At 45.0% G+C, this 22,968-nt stretch overlaps 1 protein-coding gene across 12 annotated transcripts in view; it reads right to left on the bottom strand.

Moving 5' to 3' along the window:
- The window catches only part of adgrl2b.1 (adhesion G protein-coupled receptor L2b, tandem duplicate 1), a 106,030-nt gene that overhangs the window by 38,536 nt on the left and 44,526 nt on the right, over positions 1–22,968 (bottom strand). For all 12 annotated transcript variants that reach the window (XM_076972036.1, XM_076972040.1, XM_076972039.1 and 9 more), the window contains exons 3-5: positions 22,178–22,391; positions 15,435–15,544; positions 10,266–11,066 (exon numbers count right to left, since the gene is read on the bottom strand). In XM_076972036.1, the coding sequence (XP_076828151.1) occupies positions 10,266–11,066; positions 15,435–15,544; positions 22,178–22,391 (1,125 nt within the window). The remainder of the gene's footprint in view (positions 1–10,265; positions 11,067–15,434; positions 15,545–22,177; positions 22,392–22,968) is intronic.

The raw sequence follows: 22,968 nt of genomic DNA, 5'->3' as shown, positions 1-22,968 counted from the left end.
AGAAAATGCTAGTGTAAACATGAGCTTTAGGCTACAGCTGTCAGCTCCCACTACATGTCTGCAAAAAAGTACCACACACACACACACACACAGAAATACTGCATCATGACTTCGATCGAGGGCAGTAGTTATTGAATGATGTACTGAATACATTCATGTTCTTCCCACAGCACTAAAACCACCGCTCCCTCCCATACCAGCTGTGTCAAAACCATGAAGATATGATGCTCACCTTCCTGCTTCCTCATTGGCTACTGACAGTTGTCATTCGTCAAAATAGCCATATGAATTGTTAATGATAACAAACCACATAACAGGAATGGTCCAGCCACCACCTCTGGCTTTAGGACGGGACAGAAGGAACACTGATTGCATCATGGCCTTTCTGACCTTAAAAAAAATCGATCCGGTTGAACAAAATCTCCTAATGGCGTCCTGGCACGGCTCCATCTTCCACAGAAGATTCCCGTTACTTTTAGTAGAGATCGGCTCCTGGGACACCATCACATGGTGGTGCATTTCAAGGCTTTTACAGCCTAACAACATACAAGCAAACACCTGACTGACCACAACCTTGTGAGGACGGCGGCAGACTCTACCACAGGCAGTCTCCCCCGCACACAAACATTAGTGTGGAAGACCGGACGGCCCGTTACACCGGTAGAGCTCGTCAACCTATTCAAATGAAGCGTGACGAACCCTGCTCGAAGCCAAAGCCACCTCGAACCCTTCTGCTTGGCACGGATCGAACTGTCTCTCTCCTCGCGTCCACCTAAGTGGACATCCACAGCCACACAGCCGGTGGTAAACGGTGACTGGGGGGGAGGGGAGGAGCGATGATTTTCTTTTGATTATCCCAAGCAATTTCGCCGGCGGGTAGGAGGAGGAGTCTGGGGTGTGTCGTCCGGAGGCACTCACCACGGAAACGAGGTTCAATTAGCTGTCGTTTGGAGGGCGGGCAAAGTCACTCTCGACAAACAGCATCATAAACACAGGGCGCCGGACGCCCAGTAGAGGGCAGAGTACATGGCAACAAACGACCGTTAGCGATGAGCCAGGCTGAAGGAAGAGGGCGGATGCCGAGCGGGATGTTGACAGAAATGTGGGGATATCGCCCACATCTAAAATACTCTCTCACGCACTCTTACACACACACAGGCTGAGATTTCCCTCGCTCCCAGAGCTACACGTGCTCTCTGTCACACAGCCCAAAGCTTCAAGACCACCATCAGACAGGAACGTCACCCGCATGTGTTGTTTGTCCAAAGTTCCTTCCATTTCGTGCTCCTTGTGAAGGAACGCAGCGCGGTGAATTATTCCGCGGCCGGGAACAGGCTGACTGAACCACACGCGAATGTTGGAGGAGTTGAGCGAGTACATGGTTAATCGTGATGAAGCGCGCAACGCCACCGTTCACGGGTTGAGCCGGGACCGGATTGTTCCAAAAGTAGGTGACCTCAAAACGAGCACAAAAAGAGAAACCGTCGTATTTGAAAGTTGCTGAAAGGTTTCAGCCCACATGCTCCTCACCAGCTTTGGTGGGATCATCTCCGTCCAAAGGACCAGACCTCCAGAGTCATGTGACCCAGACTACCCACGGAAACGGACATTAATCGGCACAACAGAACAACACACTGAAGCTTGACCTTTGACCTTTTATAGATTTCAGGTTCTAGGATTGCACCTCAGGTTCCACTTCAAGCTTTTAATAGGATTTATCCTCCAGGATAATTGAACACGAAAGAGTACAGTTTGATTCACACAACAGTAGAAGCACCTCTGTTCTCTTTGATTTAAAAAAAGTACCACAGAAAGGTTAACATGGAAGACAGCATTATATTTTGTTGCCTTGTTTATTGAAGTACAAAAATGGACTGCTATTAAACCATATACAGCACGTGCTAAGTGAATATGTGCCATCAGTACATCCAAACATGTCTCGGGCTGCTGTGGTAAGCAAACAGTCCTTGGGGGACAATTTATCAGGCACTCTTCACCCCTGCTATCGATCACATGACCCAGTAACTGCAGTCATTTATGACCGTTTCCGCCCCCGTCCCGAGCCTAAATCAAAGCGTGATTGAGACGGATGTGCCCTTCATCTAGTCGTCTGCACCGGCGGGCGCTTAGACGGGCCTCGTCTCCTACCGGCCCGGCGGGGTCTGCCGGTGCTGGCTGGGCCGGCCCCTGTTCACAAGCGTGCAGCAGGGATGAGGAGGTACCCTGACCTGCCTCCACACCTGCCACCCACACCGTCCATCGTTAGCGGGGTGTGAGGAGAAGCTTTTTCTTTTTGGATGGGGGTGAATCTCTGAAATATTCCCTCGTCCCTCGGGTGTCCTGCTAGATCTGCCGTCGCTGAAATCATTCTGCTGTCATTCAACGGTCCACACTTCCAGTGAGCAGAACACGATGGCCATCTGTTAAGTGGGATTTCCGCTTTAAAAAATTGTTTTAATTTGTGGGCACATAAATCTCTTGTGATATCTGGGGTGGAATTTGCTTGTTTTCAGCACAAGACAACCATGGAAATTTTTTATAGCTAAGCAAAACTATTTCTAGGTCAGTATGAACCATGTGAGCTTAACAAGGCACATGCTCTTCTTTTAAATGACAGATGAGTGCTAATTTAGACAAGACTATTTTAACAAGACAGAAAATCTTTCCCCTTACAAGCACACAAATTAAGACTATATCAGATGCACTACCATGTAATAAACGCATCTGTAAGCATGTGTATGCATTCATAAATTCTACAAAACCTGAATTAATTAATATCACTAAATTTCCAATAACCAAAATACCTATAGCAAAAACCATTAAAGCACCAATGACTTGATGCACTGAACCAGACAGTGTTGTGACTGCACTGGTGATGTTTTTCTTGATTTACCTTCCACAATGATTACTACAGGATGTTAAACGATAGCAAATGAGTAGCTACCTCGCAGCTTCTAACACTGTTTACTTCGTAAAGGATAATTACAGAGCCAAATCACTTCTTGTTGCCCTTAGTCATTTCTACCTTGTTTATTACCACAGCTCATTAAGCATTTGACTATTACACAACAAAGTTGTTAATTTTGGAGGGAAAATATCTCATCCATAACTTATTTTGCATTGCTTTCTGAAATCTCACAAAAAAAAACCCCAACAACTAGGGATGCAAATTATCGATTAATTCATTAATCGTTAGTTGACTGATCTTATCGATCGACTTTCGATTAATCGATAAGCGGGGTTTTTCACCTGAATTTCAGTGTTTCAATAGGGCTTTTAAAAATATCAGCTAAATATACTGCTCAAAAAAATTAAGGGAACACTAAAATAACACATCCTAGATCTCAATTAATAAAAATCTTTGAAATCAGTTGAAAATCTCTCATTTCTACCTGTTGTCTGTTCCATTTGCACAAGAGCAGTTGAAATTGATTCACAATCAGTGTTGCTTCCTATCTGAACACGAAGTGTGGATGACGGAGTTACATTGTGTTGTTTAAGTGTTCCCTTTATTTTTTTGAGCAGTGTAGTTAAAACACTTTGTTCAAAAAGTATATATTATATTATGATAATGATATTATATTATATATTGCTCAAGTAATTATGCATGAGGAAATTTTTATGGTATAACAAAATACATTCATTTTAAAAAAGGAATAAATTAAGGACTGGCTCAGTTCAATTTGAAACATTAAACATTAAAAAAATGTTTAAAAAAAGAAGAAATTAAATAGAGAGCCAAACAGAATATTATTGAGCCCATGTTTGGACAATGTTTCTAGCTTTGTAGTGAACACATGCTGTAACGCGACCGGAGAGTGCCCAAGTCTCCACAACATCATTGAGCTTGTCAGTTAAACTGTCAGCGGTGTGTCTACCCGACATGTTCGTCGTAATCAGCACTGCAGATTTTAGCTGCCAGTTCTCGTCAGTGTAGTGGCACGTCACAGTAATGTAACTTTCTGTTGTTAGAGCCGTCCAACAATCTGTTGTAAGGGCTACAGTAGTAGCAGTAGATAGCTTTGTTTTTAGCTCACTCGTATTTTTTGTAGCGAGCTTCGAAAACGCTCGCCTTCCCAGTGTAGCTGTGATTTTAGGTTGACCAGGTGCACTGGTGATATGCAGGACAGCTGCATGCATGGTGTTCAAATGATAATTGAGTGAGCTAGTGGAACTGTTGTACTTCAATACCGCATTACACACAGAACATTTGACTTCTTTGCCTAAATTAACAATGTTGAAATTGTAGCGACTACTACTCCTCGCAGCGAGTTCCCTAACAGACAGGCACTTGGCCCTTTAAGTGACACTGGGAGAGCGGCGCCTGCACGCGCCAGGGGAGGGGAAGAGAACAGTGCTGTTGTTTGAGTTGCGTGGAAAATAAAGTTTCCCTCCTTGGGATTTTCTGGATTACGCAGTTTCTGCCTCGTTTCCCGAACACGCTTCAAAATGGTCCCACACCGCACGTCTTTTCGCCCGCTTCATTTTGTTTTCCACTCTGGTCTTTCGCGACACGTGTTCACCTCTCGTTCTTACGCTCTGTTCAAGTTACTACAGGAGCGCTCTCTAACGATTAATCGTGATTAATACATTTTGATCGAGTAACGTCTTAATCGACAATTAATCGAAAGTCGATTAATCATTTGCATCCCTACCAACAACCATTCAGAGTCTTTGGTGTGACCATATTCGGTGTGAAAATGACTATTTTGTCAAGTATCCCTGATACAAATTGCTGTTTGTATCACACAGTCCTACTGTGTAATCAGCACTTCAGCCCCACAGGTGTATGGGACTTTTACAACCACCAAATGTGTTCCATTAGTTGGCTGAATGGTATGCCCCTATCACAGACTCTTCAGAAGACACAGGCAGACACAGGCCTGTAGGACTGGTGCCAGTCGCTGTTTGGAAAAGCCTCGTGCCCAAGAGCCAGTGACTGCAGAGAGCCCAAAACGCACCATTTTAATCGTGGCACTGACACTCGGCCTCCGCGCTACACCGAGACAGGCCAAGACAGGCTGAGACAGGCAGAGACCGCGAGAGCAAAGACCAACGGGGTGGTTTGTTTGAAAAGACGAAGGCTGAGGCAAAGGAGTAAGAATAACGGCCATTTCTGCCTCTGTTCACGCTGCGTTTTGACCGCCGTTTCCCCCCGCATCTTTCATTCCCTCTCCAAATGCCGCCCCCGCTCCGACGCCACGGCAACAGACCCGCTGATCCTTCCTCACAAGGATTTCCCACCCCCAGGACCGCGCACTTTAACCTTTGGCCAACCCGCTTACGGGGCTCGCTAATGGGTCTGAATGCATGAGTGACATGTGCCTCTATGAGCTTTATTTGCACGCCTTCTCAGCACGATGCCCGTTCTGTAGATCAGCGCAGTGATTAAGCAAACAAGGCAGGATGTCGCAAGATGTCAGTAGGTGACTCAATCCTCGAACGTCTCCGTACGGCCCCTCCTTGGCAATAAAATTAATTAATTTTATGATTTCACTCTTTAGCTTCTAAGATCAATATACCTCAGAGGCAAAATCATTTTCCCCCATACAGCCCACATTAATTTGATAATGTTCCTGGAAATGATTGGCTCTTGTAATTATAGCTTTTTAATTCCTTGGGCCAAGGTGGGACTCAGTGTCCCTGCTTAGCACACAGTCCATTTTGAGTGTCCCTGTGAGGGTTGTCATTTATGGCCACTTAGCGGTCCGATATATTGCCACTCTCCTCTGCAGCACAACCCTCTCAGAAGACATGCCATTTCTTTTTTAGGTGTTTAGGGGCCATGGTTTCATTACTGTTCGCACAATTCAATAACTACACACAGAATCGGGCAAAATGATGACTAGAACTAACCAGAGTTTACAAACAGAGAACATGGCTCTTCTTTAACTGTAATGGATGTTTCGTTCAAACACAATTTTGGTTTACAGGTTTCTGAGCCTTTTTTTTTTGTACCAGCCTTCCACTGCTGAGACTGTGCAGATTACCGATCAAGACTGCAATCATAAGAGATGACACAAGTGTTTATTAATTTATTTCTAAAGTCATAATCTTTGTGAATGATTTGTAAGAGAGTAAGTTGTCTAGTAATATAATACTATAGACTGATCTGCAACAACATAACATGAGGAGAAGAAGATGGTGGGGGGGTGTAATTATCGTGGTTCATGGTGTACAGGAACTGAAAGAATCTACAGCGGAGAACTCGTAATGCATAGCTACATGTCTCAGCTGCTCAGAGGAATAAGATCCAGTTCACCAAGCCACATTCTGAAAACACTACACTACGTAGTCTTTTTTCGCCAAAGTCAGGAGCTATGTGTGCTATGACACGGCTCTGGCTCCACGCCGGCTTTAACACCCTCACCGCCCCACATGTTTATCGGGAGAGCTACAAGTGACTGGCGCTTGCCGTGAGCAGAGGTGGGTTTACTGGAACACCAGCGGATAAAGGCCTCCACAGCCTTCTTCTCACATGGTCCATTAGTGTGCTCCTTTGAGGACCAACATCAGGATCTTACCGAAATTGTTACGCAGATAACAAGGCCTGCGCCCAGTGGCAGAAAGCTGCATGTACTTCTTTCTTTTCTGTGTGTGTGTGTGTGTGTGTGTGTGTGTGTGTGTGTGTGTGTGTGTGTGTGTGTGCGCGCATAAATTACTCAGAAACCATTCTGTGCTCTCCCTAAAAGAACATGGAACATATCAGAAGAGCACAATGCACAGTTCCATTTTAACAATGACACCATTCCTAGCCCGTGTCTCTGTGGACTCGTGTTCGTTTGAGACTGCTGGTCTGGGCCGTGACTGCAGACCTGGCGTGTGGATTTCATTTATCAACATCACCAGCATTTAGGGCTCCCACAACAACACTCCAGGAACAGACATAAAATGGTACGCTGAAGCCAACAATGTTTGTAACATGACAAAGACTTCATGTTATAATGTTCACAATTCCAATTCCTGGTTCAATACTGAAGCTGTCTCATTTCCTGACTATTACAGGCAGCGCATAAATTAACAAGTAGCAGTCTAATAACGTAGGCAGCCACACTGAGTCAAGTCCGGTAATTTCATTAAAGCAATACTCCATTTTGAACAGTGGCCATGTTGCATCTTATATTGCCATGTTCAGCAATATTTGGGTCAACATTATTGCCGCCACCCTAATGGGTATTCATAAATTCATGAGAGTACATGGGAGGGACATTGCAGTACATCACGCCTGCAACTGTCTGGGCTCCGCTGGTGCTGTCTGAGTGACAGCCGGTTGGGCACGTAGCCATAAACTACAGTGAAACGGGTAACAGTCCGTTTTAACAATGCATTAAACGTTTTTAATTTTCAAGAAAAGAAACATTATCTCAGCACAATTAGATTCCCTTTCAGAGCAAGGTATTTTATTACATTCTATATTGAGAGCGGCCATAAAACATAACATTTATAGCTAAGTGACTGGAGCTGCGACTCATAGCAACCTTGTAAACATTAAGCAATTAATTCCACTTATACACTGACAAACGACTCCTTTGTGCCCTTCCTGTAATTGCTTAGCCAACTCGCTACGATGCTAGAATACTTTAAATTGGAATCTCTTTTATTAGGAACATCCCCTTTGGGGAAACACGACGGAGGCTACGCTCCAGTTTAGTCCCTGGTTTAGTTTAGTTTAGTCTCGTCCCTGGTTTAGTTTAGTTTAGTCCAGGTTTAGTTTAGTCCCTGGTTTAGTTTAGTTTTGTTTAGTTTAGTCCCTGGTTTAGTTTAGTTTAGTCCAGGTTTAGTTTAGTTTAGTCCCTGGTTTAGTTTAGTTTTGTTTAGTCTAGTCCCTGGTTTAGTTTAGTTTAGTCCAGGTTTAGTTTAGTTTAGTCCTGGTTTCGACCAGGCCGAAGGTTGCGCACGCAGATTGATGGCAGGCGCGTGACTCGGGCCTGTCGTGCTCAGCTAACACGCCGGCATTAAATTATCACCCTACAGAGCGCAGTCAAAAGGCAAGGTTGGGATATTAGCAAAAAGAGAAAAAAAGAAAAGAATATAAAAAGAAAATAAAAATATGTGAATATTTTAAGCTCATCACTGGAAATGCTGTGTAGTGTCTACTGCTCTTTGTCACGCTGCTGTGATCACCCGCGGATAGTAATTATGATAATTCCGTTGTTAATCACATTTACATACACGCAAGCATCAGAGTGAGAGTGGGATGTTTGCACGAAGCCCGCCTCACGCATGGTGGGCCCATTAAAATTCTAGGGTCTAGATCGACTTAATTGCAGCTTGTCAGAGGCCGCGCCGAGACTAGACCTCGGTAAGCCCCGACGAAGGCGCAGAACACAGACGACTAGGCCTGCTTGAACATGGTATTTCGCCACGATCGTAAAAAACGGTGCAGACGTTGGGACAGCGTAACTTAATATTCCCATTTAGTGCAGTTGCCAAATAGCAGTATAGTTTGTTGCCAACTGTGGGATTTCAGAAAAGTACGATGTGACATTTGACTGTGTAAGAAATTTATGTGGCTCGGGAGGAAACAAATTAAATGAACGTGAAGTGAAACAAGCTCCAAGAGTGAAAATAAAATAAATGGTCTGACAGATGTATATGGATGGAAAACACATAAGGTGTCCTATATATTTCAAAGTTGGAAATTTCATTTTAAGGTAAGGGAATGGGAAAGAACGGGGAAGACGGAATTGCAGGCACGGGAGTCCTGCCTCTGCACACACGTGCAGGTTCATTACTGACGTTATACCCTCTCATACGAGAAATGAACAGTTAATATACACAGACAGGAACTTCAACACATTTGAATTTCACCTAACATTTAATCCCCACTGTTATCTATGCTGTGACTATTCTTTTTTCGATTTTATGGTTTCTCACATTTTCATTAAATTGTGTCATTTGCACAAGCTGCCGGTCTCGTCGTGTGAGGACCACCCAGGCAGAGCGCGAAGCTCCAGTCGGACCAGTATAACCTCAACCAGAGAGAAGAGGGCTCCATCACACCTAAACCAGACCCTCACACACGCTGGAGCATATGATGTCAGAGGTGCTAATGAAAAGGGTAACAGGAAAAGGCTAATAGATTATCATAAACATGATTCACGCGCTCATTCGCTTTCTAACTATGACTATGAGCCTACGAGTCTCGATAGCTACAACTGCAGTAGTGAAAAGACTGACATGCCGAATCTGTGGTGTGGCAGTGCGACTCATTAACTTTTGCATTCGCAGCAGTTGGCAGTTGACGCCCTTGTTAGGAGCAACTTGCTGAAGTGCTTTGTAGTCTCTGTCAAACGGTGATCTGACACGCACTGCGGGAATGCGGTGTTTGCGAGGCGCAGACTTTGCCCGCGCAGAGCCGTATCCCGAGCTAGCGCTGGCATATACGCACGGAAAGGTCACGGTGGCGACCCCGGGGCACGGCGCACGGCTGGGAAGGCAGACGGCAGGTTTTACCGTGGGAGGAGAAGGAGAGGTGTGTGATCGTGGCCACTATCCCCGCTGAAGGAGCACGTCTGTCTGGTGACACATTGAGCTCCTCTCACCTCTTAAGAGGTGAATTTCAAATCCTGCCCATCTAACCAAATGGCTCTGGGTAATTGTGGTCTTCTCAGATCGCCATCGCCCACTCCTGCCCGACACAGTCAGTGATTTGTGAAGCCTGCATCGGTTTTGGCGCTCGCACTAGCCAAATGACATCGGGGGATTGTCTGAATCGCTTTCAAATTGGGCTCACTGACCAGGTGATAAGGTAGGCTTGGCGACAGGGCACTACAATCTTTAAAGTGCATATATCTGTGTGTGTGTGTGTGTGTGTGTGTGGGAGTCATCGCTAAGCTTCTTGCACATTTGCACAGGACCACAGAAGCATATTTGGCCACATGAGAGCGGAGGGAAGGTTAACAGAGCCCTGCAGGAGAGAGATGTGTGTGCAGCTTGATGAGGTCGGAGCCTCTTTTAAGAGTGGCATCGGGCTTGCGGGCTGTCGCCGTGGCGATAATCAGGCCGCACGGGCGCCCGCCACTCTTCGCCGCGATGGAAATCAACCCACGCCTTACATCTCCGGCGTCTGTCATTTTTGTTTACAAGTGTGCGCCTGGCAGAGGACGGGGCCAGACAGCTCCTCGTCCGTATCACACTCGTATCACGCTTCGAAATTAAAGCTCAGCCGTCTATGACACGCGGAACTCGTAATCAGCACACGCGGCCTCTCCAGCAGCCTGCCACTCCACCGGCCCGAACAATGGCGCCGTAATGAGCCTTACCTTCGTCAGGATCCGGCGGCCCGAACTCCAGATCGTAGCGCAGGATGTAAAAGTTATTCCACACGTAGAGCTGGTTGTCGCGCGGGTTGTATTCCACGGCGGCGAGGTACTGGTACTGGTTGGGGAAGAGGATGTCGGCGGTCTCTCCTTGGCCCAGGCGCGTGTTGTAGACGTAGTCGATCTGGCTCTTGCTGGACTCGCTCTCGTTCTCCTCGTAGGTGGAGCGCACCACGTGCAGCACGCCGCACACCATGAAGGCGTTGGAGGCCGAGCGCTTGTCGTAGGTGGTGTCCCACGTGGCCTCGAAGCGCAGCGTGTACGGGTTCAGCTGGCTCAGCACGATTCGCCCGTTGTTCTGCTCGGTGGCGTAGATTACCCACAAGCCCCGCTCGTCCACGGCCAGGTCGATGTCGGTCTTGCCGCCCCAGCGGTACGGCGAGGTGTCGTGGTAGTTGGCGTTGGCCACGATGGCCTCGCCGCTCTTGATGCGCGTGCGGAGGTCGTACTTCACGATGTTGCGCGTGCGCTCCTTGTTGAAGAATATGGCGCCGTCGTAGGCCACGAAGCCCGTGCCGTCCACGCGGTGGGGCAGCTTGTACGTGGTGGTCTGGCGGCCGCTGCGAAAGTCGTCCAGCGAGCTGTACTCGATCAGCGTGTCCGTGCGGTACGGAGTCCAGGGCATGAAATAGATCTTGTCTCCGGCCTGCAGGGGGTCTTTGCACCAGGCTCCTGCTTGCTGCTCGGCCTCGAACACAAAGGCGGGCTCCCCCACTGCTTTTAGAGTCCCCGGGCAAATGAAAACTGAAACGAAGTCAGAGGAGCGAGACAGAGAGTTAGATATGCAAATATTCCTCAACTCTGTATCGATTTTCTCTACAGGTATTCTCTGACTCCGAGGTGTGTGTGTGTGTGTGTGTGTGTGTGTGTGTGTGTGTGTGTGTGTGTGTGTGCGTATGTGTGTGTGTGCCTGTACGCCTTGTGTGCATGTGTACATTTGTCTGAGTAAGCGCGTGTATGTAGCTACAAGTTTCTGCTTTACGTGCGAGTGCAATCTACATATGTGTGTGTGTGTGTGTGTGTGTGTGTGTGTGTGTGTGTGTGTGTGTGTGTGTGTGTGTGTGTGTGTGTGTTTGTGCGTATATTAAACAGATCACAGGCTCATGCTGTGAATTTGTCATGTGTGCCGTGCATAGTGAGAAGGAAAGTGGGGAGGTTAAGGCGGGCAGCTGTAACAGGGCCAGCTCTGTGGGCCGGGCCGATACGGCCTTTCTCCCTGAGATGTCTTAACGCAAGTGTCAACTGAAAAGGGGAAAGGAACCAAACCGCAAAAGCAGCCCTGCAAATGAAAGGAGAGAGATGACGTTCTCGGATGCACACACAGTTCTACTCCTTTCTAATGCCAGCTGGGCTTGGCATCGGCCTCTGGGGGCTTTGGGATTCTACCGGTAGTGCAAAAGCCATACCTTTGAAAAATAAAACACACACATACATGAATCATGTCTGAGGAGAGAACAGATGACACGCATGGCACGCAGTAGAGGGGAGAGACAGCAGCGGAGCGTGAAGCAGGATGCCGGTGCTGCTCGGGACAGACAGGATGGCAGACGGCAGGAGACAGAGTGAAGCGACTTGAGTGAGGCCACGTTAAGGAGATAATGGGTGAGGGAGGACTCGCCAAAGACAAACACGTCCATCTTGGGCCTTGGACCACTGACACAACATATGTGCACACTGTGGTGGGAAGCGTATCACATGCAAAATGGCTAAAGTCAGAGGCCTCTCTCTCCCATACGTCACCGTGTGATCAAAAGGTGGATCGTGGCACGTAGTTGGAACAAGCCAAACAGAAAGGCCAAGATTTGTTTTAGATCAATTATTCACCGTGAAAATTTCTTCTGTGGTATAGTTTCAATTAAAGAAAAAAAAAAGGGATGGATTTTGTGCAATTTTAGATTCCCCAAGGATCTTCAGTCTGATCAGGCCCAGACCAAAACATCTCTACAAAAAAAAAACACGACGTGAAGACGTTGATTACAGTGGGCTCTGTTGTCCAAAGAGCTCTCAGTATAATTTCATTTGGAGTCACTGAGGCAGAGATCTCGCCAATCTCAAGGTCTGGACATCATGTGGGGATACGGGGAGGCAGGAGCAAGAACGGAGTGGGTGGGAGGGGGTCTGGGGTGGGAGGTGGTGGGGGCGGGGCTGGTGGAGGGGGCGGGACCATACAACACAAAACAAGGAGCTAAGGGCCAGTAACCAGCGTTGTCATTTACCTTTTTGCTCCACTTCTATTGAGCAGTGGAAGAAGGTGGAAAGAGTGTCAAGGGAAGAGAAGGTTAGCATGAGTCATAAAGAAGATCTACAGCTACAGTGTACACACATACAGAGGGAGTTAGCTGATGTAAGGAAAGCTCATGTATTAGCAAAACGCCTTCACATTCTTAAGATCAGAGCACAATGCTTCCCAACCCTACATATAGCTGTTTCAAAATGGATTGGTGAACAAAAAAGCAGCTGACAGATACAAACAATAAGGGATAAAATAAAACTTTTCAATTGCTATACACATTATGTAAATGTTTAGTAACACGGCGATGTTACAAGTTGTTAGCTTTCCTTGCAAAAACGTTGGTGATGTTGGGGAACACATTACGAATTGAGTTTCTACATCTGCTCATTCCTAACAACAGAGAAAGAGTTTGTCGTTAGAGAGAAAGAAAGACAGAGACAGAAAGAGGCAAGAATCAAAAGGGGTGGAAATAAACATGAAAGTCTCTTGCATTATCAGGTATATCCTCTTTCTTTGTAATGCTGACTGCAGAACAATAGCAGAAATCACACGAATCTTCTCCCGTTTGGCTGTGAGAAGAGCTTATAAAACAGCAACAAGCATAGACAGCTGATCCTCCCATTCGCTTCTGAGAACCTGGCCAGACATCTACTCACACGAACCGTCAAACACTTTCATAAACATTCAAAGCGGGGCATACCAAATAGAAAACCAGGCAGTTCAGCTTGTGGAAAACCTTGACAGCTCCTATATGTAATATATATATATATTTGCCAATGACTTCTCTGAAGAGAAAAATGTGTTTTTTTTCTCAACAAAAATCAATCGAACTGAAGGTCCTGCTGATGACCACAGCCGTAAATAAAAGCTCTTCGGTGAGCTCTTCCCCGGCGCAGCGGACCAGATGCTCCCAGGGCTGTGGCGCCTGCTTTGGAAAAGCAGAGAGCTCAAGAAGCCAAGCCTGAGTAGAAGAGAGAGTGTCTGGAGAAGAGATCAACACCCAGACGATTCAGTGGGCTTGACTTTTTTTCGATTCTGCAGAAACGACCTTTGGGAGGAAAAGCTACAAACATGTAACTGTTCTAAATCAAACACACTCTAGTCCACAGCAGACAGAGCAATTACAGGTACTAATTGAAAAGAAACTCTAATTAACAGTGATGGGGGTTCGCTGGATTAAAAACAACTAGGCTACCAGGTTCGCTACACTTTCTCAATTTGTGGTTGCTTGGCTATTTTCAAATTGTTTCCACTCAATTTTATATATCTCGGTCACATCTACCTACAGCATTAGGTGCGTTCTGACCAGCTGAAATCAGAGAGTAAATTAAGGAGTCACTCTGTTGTTTTTGTCCACCAACATCATTACGCTAATAAATACAAATCGTGCAGCGATTCCATTTAAACGGAACACATGATTTGGTAAATCAGGGAAAATAATATGGATGACGGTTGTCATTGAGCTAAATAATAGGTAATGTTTTTATTATCTTGAAAATAGTTAATTGATTTTTTTTTATTGTTTTGGTGCAAAAAAACATTTGTCCACGTTTGGCTGCTCAGACGTTTTAAAATGTTCTGTGCAGACAGAATAACAGGGAGTGTGGTGGAGTGGAGTGGAGCACATTCTTACCGCACGTTTAACATTAACCATCACACATGGCACATTTAGACACGTTAGTAATGGCCACAATCTTTTCAGACTAGGCTGAAATGCACTGAAGCTGGCACTGTGATTCTATAGAACAGGCTCCAGTGGGGTTTCCAGGACCTCCTGAACATTAGTTAAACTGAAATGCTGTTTTCAGGTGGACGTCATCGTCACCCCCCCCCCCCCCCCCCCCCCCCCCTTACCAAAAGCGGAAGTTCAGCGGATTTGCTTAAGCCATTGGCCAGATGAGAAGGGGTGGAGTTTCCAGCTTTCACACCCCGCCCCCACACTCCTCTGGTACTGTCGAGTAGGCGTACATGTGAGAGCCAGTGCAGTGGGCAGACAAGTGAGACCTCAGAGTCTGACGTAGCCAGCACTCAGTCCAAACTGACGTAGCCAGCAGTCAGTCCAAACTGGCGTAGCTAGCACTCAGTCCAAACTGGCGTAGCTAGCACTCAGTCCAAACTGATGTAGCCAACACTCAGTCCAAACTGATGTAGCCAGCACTCAGTCCAAACTGATGTAGCCAGCACTCAGTCCAAACTGATGTAGCCAGCACTCAGTCCAAACTGATGTAGCCAGCACTCAGTCCAAACTGATGTAGCCAACACTCAGTCCAAACTGACGTAGCCAGCACTCAGTCCAAACTGACGTAGCCAACACTCAGTCCAAACTGACGTAGCCAGCACTCAGTCCAAACTGATGTAGCCAGCACTCAGTCCAAACTGACGTAGCCAGCACTCAGTCCAAACTGACGTAGCCAGCACTCAGTCCAAACTGATGTAGCCAGCACTCAGTCCAAACTGATGTAGCCAGCACTCAGTCCAAACTGATGTAGCCAACACTCAGTCCAAACTGATGTAGCCAGCACTCAGTCCAAACTGACGTAGCCAGCACTCAGTCCAAACTGATGTAGCCAGCACTCAGTCCAAACTGATGTAGCCAACACAGTCTAAACTGATGACAAATCTGGGGTGTTTGTTTAGAAGAACATGCCTTTATCACGCCTTTATCACACCTTTAACATAGCTGAATAGCTATTCAGTGCATGCTTGATCCTGTTTTTTTTTTAAAGACATTAAAACATCACGTCCATTGCCTATCTTAATGATTTCACATGTATTTTACATCCCAGTTCACTTTCCCTCTTTAAGCTATGAGGAAAGAGACCATAACACATGCTAAATTATTGTGGCTTGTGGCGTGAGAAGGAGAGCAGGCTACTTACTATATGGGACACATTCATACTGGACCTCAAGGTACTTGTATGTCCCAGGGCAAGGATCTGGGAAGACCTCAGAGCCGGTGACGACAATGCACTGTGTCCGGTTGTTACACCTGAAAAAGAGGCAGATGTTATAAGCCACAGAGTTCATACTGACCTAAACTAACTTCATATGTCATTCAAGTATGAAAACACTCGATCGGCGAGGGAAGGCAGGAGAACCGTACTGGAAGAGCAGATGAAACATGAACTCACTAACCAGTTATGAAGCAATGCCAAGGACATTTGAATTAAATGTGTGGAAAGGAAAGAAGGGGGGAAAAAGATGAGAAAAAAACGCGTGGAACATCTGAAAGTAAGTCACAAAGGTGCGTTTAAGAATGGCAACGTAAAATATCTCGCAAAGACATTTATTTCTAAAGACAGTCTAAGAAACATGGTCTCTTCTTCCCACCTTTAACCAGACACTTAACAAAGCTACTTCTGAGACGGCATCTTGAAACAACTGAACAAAACTTACGACTTTAGCCAGTGGTGCAGGAGCACATTCCTTTTTCTTTACAGTTAAATTAGCCTGGGACAGTTTTACCACGTTTGCCCCGTCGTCACAAAGAACTGTCAGATCAAAATGGGTCTCTATATCATTCTTCCTTTTTTTTCTTTATTGACGATGCAGGTAAGACTGTGTCTCCATTGGGAGTCTTTAATAGCTTAAGTGAAGAGACACTGATTGACAATGAGGCCAAGTGACTGTTAGTACGTGAACTCTAGAAATTCAGCTGCAGCTCTTGAGACGCGTCTCATCAAGCGTTCATCTGTTGGTGCTCTCGGTGGAATAAATCACCTTAAGTATTTCGAACAGGAATAATTTTGCGCTTGTGTGCGACTTCTGGGAGAGTCCCCTCCTTTACAGTTTGCAGTGACCTTGACTGTGAAGTTGACATCTTCATGAATTAAAATATGGGTAAAAAAGTGTGTGTGTGTGTGTGTGTGTGTGTGTGTGTGTGTGTGTGTGTGTGTTTAGCTTCTTGTGGGGACCTAACGTTCCCATAATGATAGTAAGACATGACGTTATTGACATTGTGGAAACATGTGGTTTTCTATAAGAAGATTTTTTAAACAAAATAAACTTGCTTAAAATGTTCAAACCCTTAATGTTCTATCTCCAGCATATCTCACTGATCTCCTGAAGTGTCGGACGTCTCTCAGTTAATCCCTAGGCTCACTTACAATTCAGTTGGTAAAATATTTTTTTTCTTATAGCTCTTAACATCCAGAATGAGGTTCCAGAGAACATTTGGAAAGCAAGCTCTGTTTTTTTATCTAGATTGAATCCAGATTTTGTTATGGCTTGCCAACACTTCATACATTTCTTCTTTGTAGTTAAAAAAATTATTTTAGTAATACTACATTGATTTTATTTATTTTCACACGTATTATAAACAGGCATTTTAGTCTATGTAATAAAAATCTGAGATTTTGAAGCACAGATTATATTTAGCTGTTATTAGCAGTACAATTTCATTGAAAACTTAAGGTTTAGGTTAGTTAGGATTAGATGTAGGCATAGCATTATGCAGCTACATAGTATTACAAAAGTTATACAAGACTGCGTGTGTGTCTGTGTGTAGGTCCATGTATGCACATCTAAGTTTGTGTGCATGTGTGTGGGTGTGCGTGTGCATGAACGTACAAATGTGTATGTGCGTAAATGATAGAATAAATGTAAGTAAATAAATGATGAAATTTGCCAAACTTCAATCAAGGCCTCTGTGTGCGGAAGGACTGATGACACAGAGGAAGCAAACATGGTGGATATTCTGCAAAAAAAAAACAGAAAAGAAAAGAAACGAGGCCTCCTGACAATCAATGGTTCTAAATATTTCAGAAGGTTGAGCAGAAAGTCATTTTCCTCTGAGAACTTGTAAAAGGCATGGAAAGGACACGTTAAAGGACAAGGTTCGAACATCTGAACCAAACTGCTACACTGATGGAGTTCTGTTGTTTGACCCAGACATTAATTTCAATAAATGGTTGATTGGGTCTGTATTCAGAGAATACAGAGAACGTCGCCAGCAAAGATATTATTAGGAACCTTCTTTCATACTGCTCTTTATTTTCATAATCATCTGCATGATTTACATTGTGTTAGCTTCATTCAATTTCGTGCCTAAAACACCACCAAGTACTGCCTGGATCTGGTAAGGTGCCTGTTACTTATAGTGCTTCATTAACTTGGAATACATTGCAGAAACATTTGAAGTCAATTAATTTATTTACTTCTCTGGCTGAATAACTTAAAAGTTTGTGTTTCTGTCCTTGCTCTTTGGGTCATTATTTTTGTTAGGCCGTTATTTGTTAAATAAAACTGATGTCATGATGTCCCAGCATACGAAAGACATACCCACTGAAACACACGCACGCACGCACACACACACATACACACACACACACACACACCCTCTTCCTCCTACTCTCTCTCTCTCACACACATAGACACACACACACACACACACACACACACCCTCTTCCTCCTACTCTCTCTCTCTCTCTCTCTCTCTCTCTCTCTCTCTCACACACACACACACACACACGCACACACGCGCACACACACACACACACACGCACACACCCTCTTCCTCCTACTCTCTCTCTATCTCTCTCTCTCTCTCTCTCTCTCTCTCTCACACACACACACACACACACACTCACACAATGCCCCCCCCCCCCTCATTATTGGTTGATTCACTGCAGCTTCTTTCATTCTTTCTTTCCCTTCACCATTTAAGACCCACGGGTTCCCGCCATCATTGTGGTATGTTTCTAATGTGAGCTGGGACAGACGTCTGTCCCTCGTGTCCTCTGTGCTGCCTTGTCTCCTACACTCTCCTTCTGCAGCGCACTAAGCTTTGTTTGCTGCCTAACGTCTTAAGATGGACAATAAAAACCCTTGCCCCTCAGTCTCTCATCCCTGCCATTACAACTGATTGGTGTCCCCATCACTGTGTGTTATATTCGTCATGTAATTATTGTATGTCATTGTGTGCTGTCTTCTTGAAGAGGACTGCCTTGTAAAACAGATTTTAATCTCAATGTGACAACCCTAGCTGAAACGTGAAATTAAATAAATAAATGAAAATAATAACAACAACCACAATAATAATAATAATAATAACAATGATCATGATAATGATATTTACCCCAAGGAAGCCACACAAGCATATGTGCATGCACACACGCACGCACGCACGCACGCACGCACGCACGCACGCACGCACACACACACACACACACACACACACACACACACACACACACACACACACACACACACACACACACGTCCTATCAGGTATATGTGACTATTTAAGCCTGAACAAGACAACATCAGTGTGAATTTGGACCTGCTGCAATAATTTTATTTGTGCATCTGGGGCGGTGATAAGAAACAAATTATTATTATTATTATTATTATTATTGTTGTATTGCTCAAGCCTTACAGATATATAAAATTGTAAAATTTCAAAAAGGAGTTTTGAATAATTATCTATGAATCTCTGCAGTTTTAAAATGACATATTTAGGATTTTTTTGTATTTGCAAGATGAAGCTCTCATTTGAACTGTTGCAGTACATTACTAAAAAATACAACCAAATAACAAAACCCATTTGAAAATATTTCTCCATTGAAAACAATCCTCACGCTGCCTTCTCAAACAGCTGTCAGAATATTTGATATGACTGAATGCCTTTTCTATATGACGGATCAAACTTGTTTAAATTACATTGTAATTAGGCAAAAATAATTTACTCTTCATAGGATTAATGATTAACAGACACGAGGCTTGTTAAACAAGTCAATAAACTTGTCAACAAAACATTAATTATTTTTTAATCCTTTCTTCCAGGAGACTTCTGTAAGCGTGTCCACGGTGAGGGAGCGGGGTGACCGGGGTGACCGGGGTGACCGGGTGGCTTCACTGCTGTTTTCCCGTGGTGACTTCGGCGCACGAGCGGTTTGCGGCCGTCTCGCCCCAGCGCCCTGGACCTCCTCTAAACTGTATTTCTGCCTTCACCGGCACGTGCGCTGAAATGACCTTTCCCCAGACGACTTCACTTGTTTTGCGATTGGCAGGAAGTGTTTGGATCTTAACATAACCTCTAATTAACAACGTGTCATTTCTCCTGCCCTTTAAAAAAAATTACCCGTGGTTTGCATCATGCAACACGTGATCTAAAGGACCGTGGTAATCGGTACCATGCTCTCTCACGTTCAGACGGGCAGTTGTGAGACAGTTGTGGCTCTGGGCTACCCAAGAGCCCCATACTGAAAATATTAATTAAGAGAAATTTCATTATCCCTTGCCCAAGGCCATAACTTCAAGTTATTCTGATGGGAATGATAAAACAGAGGAGAATGCCTGACAAAGCACGAAGGCCTGTTCCAAAATCATAAAGTGAAAAATATATGTATTAATATGTTTGTGTCAATGTTTAAATTTCCCTCAAGTCTCCATTGACAAGACAAAGGCAAACGCAGCACAGAGTTGCTACGCTGACACGAGACTGCACGCCTGGCTAGTTTGCGATGTTAGCATGCACTGGCTACCACGCCATCCAGATACTCTTTGGAGAGCTTTTGAATGAACCCCCTACAGTCAGTGATCTGACTCGGAACTCTGACCGGGGCATTTTCACGAAAGGGCTCGGATTCACGGACCAGAGTTTCTCCACAAGACTCCACAAGGTAACACGCATCAATGAGCGACAAAGACGTTCTCGCCACAGGTCTAGTTTCACCATAGGTGTAGTCCTGGAACATTTCAGCATTTTTTCAAGTTAATTTCGACAAATCTACAGCATCTGTAGCACATCGTCACTTACCAGACAATAATTTTGGTCTAGAGAAAATACAAGTCTAACGAAAGCCTCAGGGAAGATTCTCTTCTAGAGTTCCATTAGAGGAGTGTTTCAAATCAACTATATATGTTTCTTACTTATTTCCTCAAGTACAAGGAAACGCACTGAAATTATTGTCTATGGTAATCAACCATAGTCTACAGATGTAGCGTCTGAAATTAGGTTGTAAAGTAGAAGTAGTGTTAATTTAAGACACATCATATCACAGAGTGACGCTATTGCTGCTGTTACCCCCAACTCCCTAGATCTTTCTGGTTATGAAATGCTTCATATATATATATATTTTTTTTGGGGGGGGGGGGGGGTCCCCTCAGTTAATTGTGAGGAGCGGAAACCTCTGAGACCAACAGTGGGTGGAGCTACCACAAAGCGTTAATTATAAACTAAGACCGCCCATGGGAACATCTGGGATACACAGTTTTCGAACAAAGGACAAAACCATCTTCTGCAAATGAGAAGTCACGCCTTTACTGCTTTGGTTTTTGTCTACGCTTCCAAAAAAACAGAGAACGAATATTAACGCCAGTGAGTGACGTAAGAATGAAATAACTTTAAAACTTCCCTCTGATTTTTTTACAAACCCATAGAGGCTCTGTTAAAACTGCAAAGCCTTTACAAAACCAACCGCAAATCACGTGTCTTTGGTGAATACAGAAAGGCTTACTGAAAGAAAAGCTCACATACATGGTCAAACATTCCCTTTTTAGATCACTTCTGTGAGGTTCCTACATCTTTCACTGGGGCCTCTAAAAGCACACACAGGGGAAGATAGTGTTCCTCGAAAAACCTGCTCACATCAGACTCCCAGGCCTCTAACTACAGTTTAAAATAGGGCCTAGACAGCATCAGTCAGCGGCGTTCGCCTTTAACTGGGAGGCAGTGGCTACGCACCGCCGTCCTGGTGTAGCTTCGCCACACCAGCGATGCAGCTTGAGCCTTATGAAATGTTAATATCTGGGGTGCTTTAAATACACACCATCACAGCTAGCAGCAGCAAAGAGTTCCCAGCGCCACACGTGTGTGTGTGTGTGTGTGTGTGTGTGTGTGTGTGTGTGTGTGTGTGTGTGTGTGTGTGTGTGTGTGTGTGTGTGTGTGTGTGTGTGTGAGCACTTGTGTTCAGCCTGGCAGCAACACAGGAATGTCCTGAGAGAGCAGAAGCAAGCACAAGTGTCACAAATATAAATGGTTAGAGAGGAGAACATTACTCAGGACTGCAGCCTATAGCAGGCTGTCGAGAACGGAGCTTTGAACAAAGCAAAGCAGCATTTTGGGCCCGGGAGGAATACGGAGGCAGCGGCTCTGTGTGACCCGCGCACAGCTGACATTTGGAAGGGGGGATTCAAGCAGCTGGCCCGTGCAACACGGGGGAAAAGATCCAGTCGTATTTAAAAGGTTTGTAAGACCCAGCAAGCATGAATACAAAATGCAGACTAATGTAGCTAAGCATCATTCTGGTTCCTTGAGCCTTCACACAACTATCGTCCACAGCTCCATAACTCATGCCTGTAGGACTCATCTGAAGGCTTCCCTTTCATGTCACAATTACCATTCAAAAATGATTATTGTGAGATGTATCCGGTATGTAAAAAAAAAAACTTTAAATGTTCCATCAGTACGCTTCAAATGCTGAAATCTAGGTTTTGTTTATGTTAGCCAGTGGTCTCCTTAGCAGCAAGGAACGTACTGACTACCACAAGATGCAAAAAAAAAAACAACCTTGCCATAGTTAAAGGGCTCAGAATAATGTGCTATCTAGGAGCAGATCAGTAAGGCAGGAAATGTACGGCACATTTCCACTAGGAGGGATGCCAGGCACCCGGCCTCTACCTTTGAGATATGATTTTGTAGGCATCTGGGAGGTAGCAGTTGATGTTCTCCATCTGGAAGGGGTCGGCGTCGCAGATCTTGTCGTCAGTGCGGCCGTAGTTGGCCGTCTCGATCATGATGACGTCACTTCCTGGGCAGCGGAGGTCGATGGGGTAGCCTTCGCACGCCAGCTCTCTGCGTACCAGACCGAAGGGGAGTGCTGCCCGGCTGAAGGCTGCAGGACACACATCACACACCAGAGTGACCTCAGTGACCTCAGGACAGCAATCCCATACATAAAACATATGCATAAATAACAATATATAACACAACATACACCCTTTTTATACACCATTTATGTGTGTGTGTGTGTGTGTGTGTGTGTGTGTGTGTGTGTGTGTGTGTGTGTGTGTGTGTGTGTGTGTGTGTGTGTGTGTGCGTGCGTGCGTGTGTGTGTATGAAGCATGAAGCAGTCTACAGCCTTCAGTCTATAGTCTACAGTCTACAATCTAAGGTCTATAACCTACAGTCTATAGCCTATAGTCTAGTTTACAGTCTACAGCCTACAGTTTAGTTTTACATACAGTCTACAGACTACAGCCTACAGTCTACAGTCTATTTTACAGTCTACAGCCTACAGTCTACAGTTAAATCTGCCTGCTGCGTCAGCTCCCATAATTTTCTAGTTACTTTATTAATATACAAACCTTACAAAACTTACTTTACTAATATACAAACCCAAAAACATTTTAAAGACATACCTTACCGGATTAACTCACCTTACCTAGGTACAATAAGGTCAGAAAAATATC

Source organism: Brachyhypopomus gauderio, chromosome 14 (assembly GCF_052324685.1).
Source record: "Brachyhypopomus gauderio isolate BG-103 chromosome 14, BGAUD_0.2, whole genome shotgun sequence".
NCBI classification, from domain to species: Eukaryota; Metazoa; Chordata; class Actinopteri; order Gymnotiformes; family Hypopomidae; genus Brachyhypopomus; species Brachyhypopomus gauderio.
This window is presented reverse-complemented; position numbering and strand designations above follow the sequence as displayed.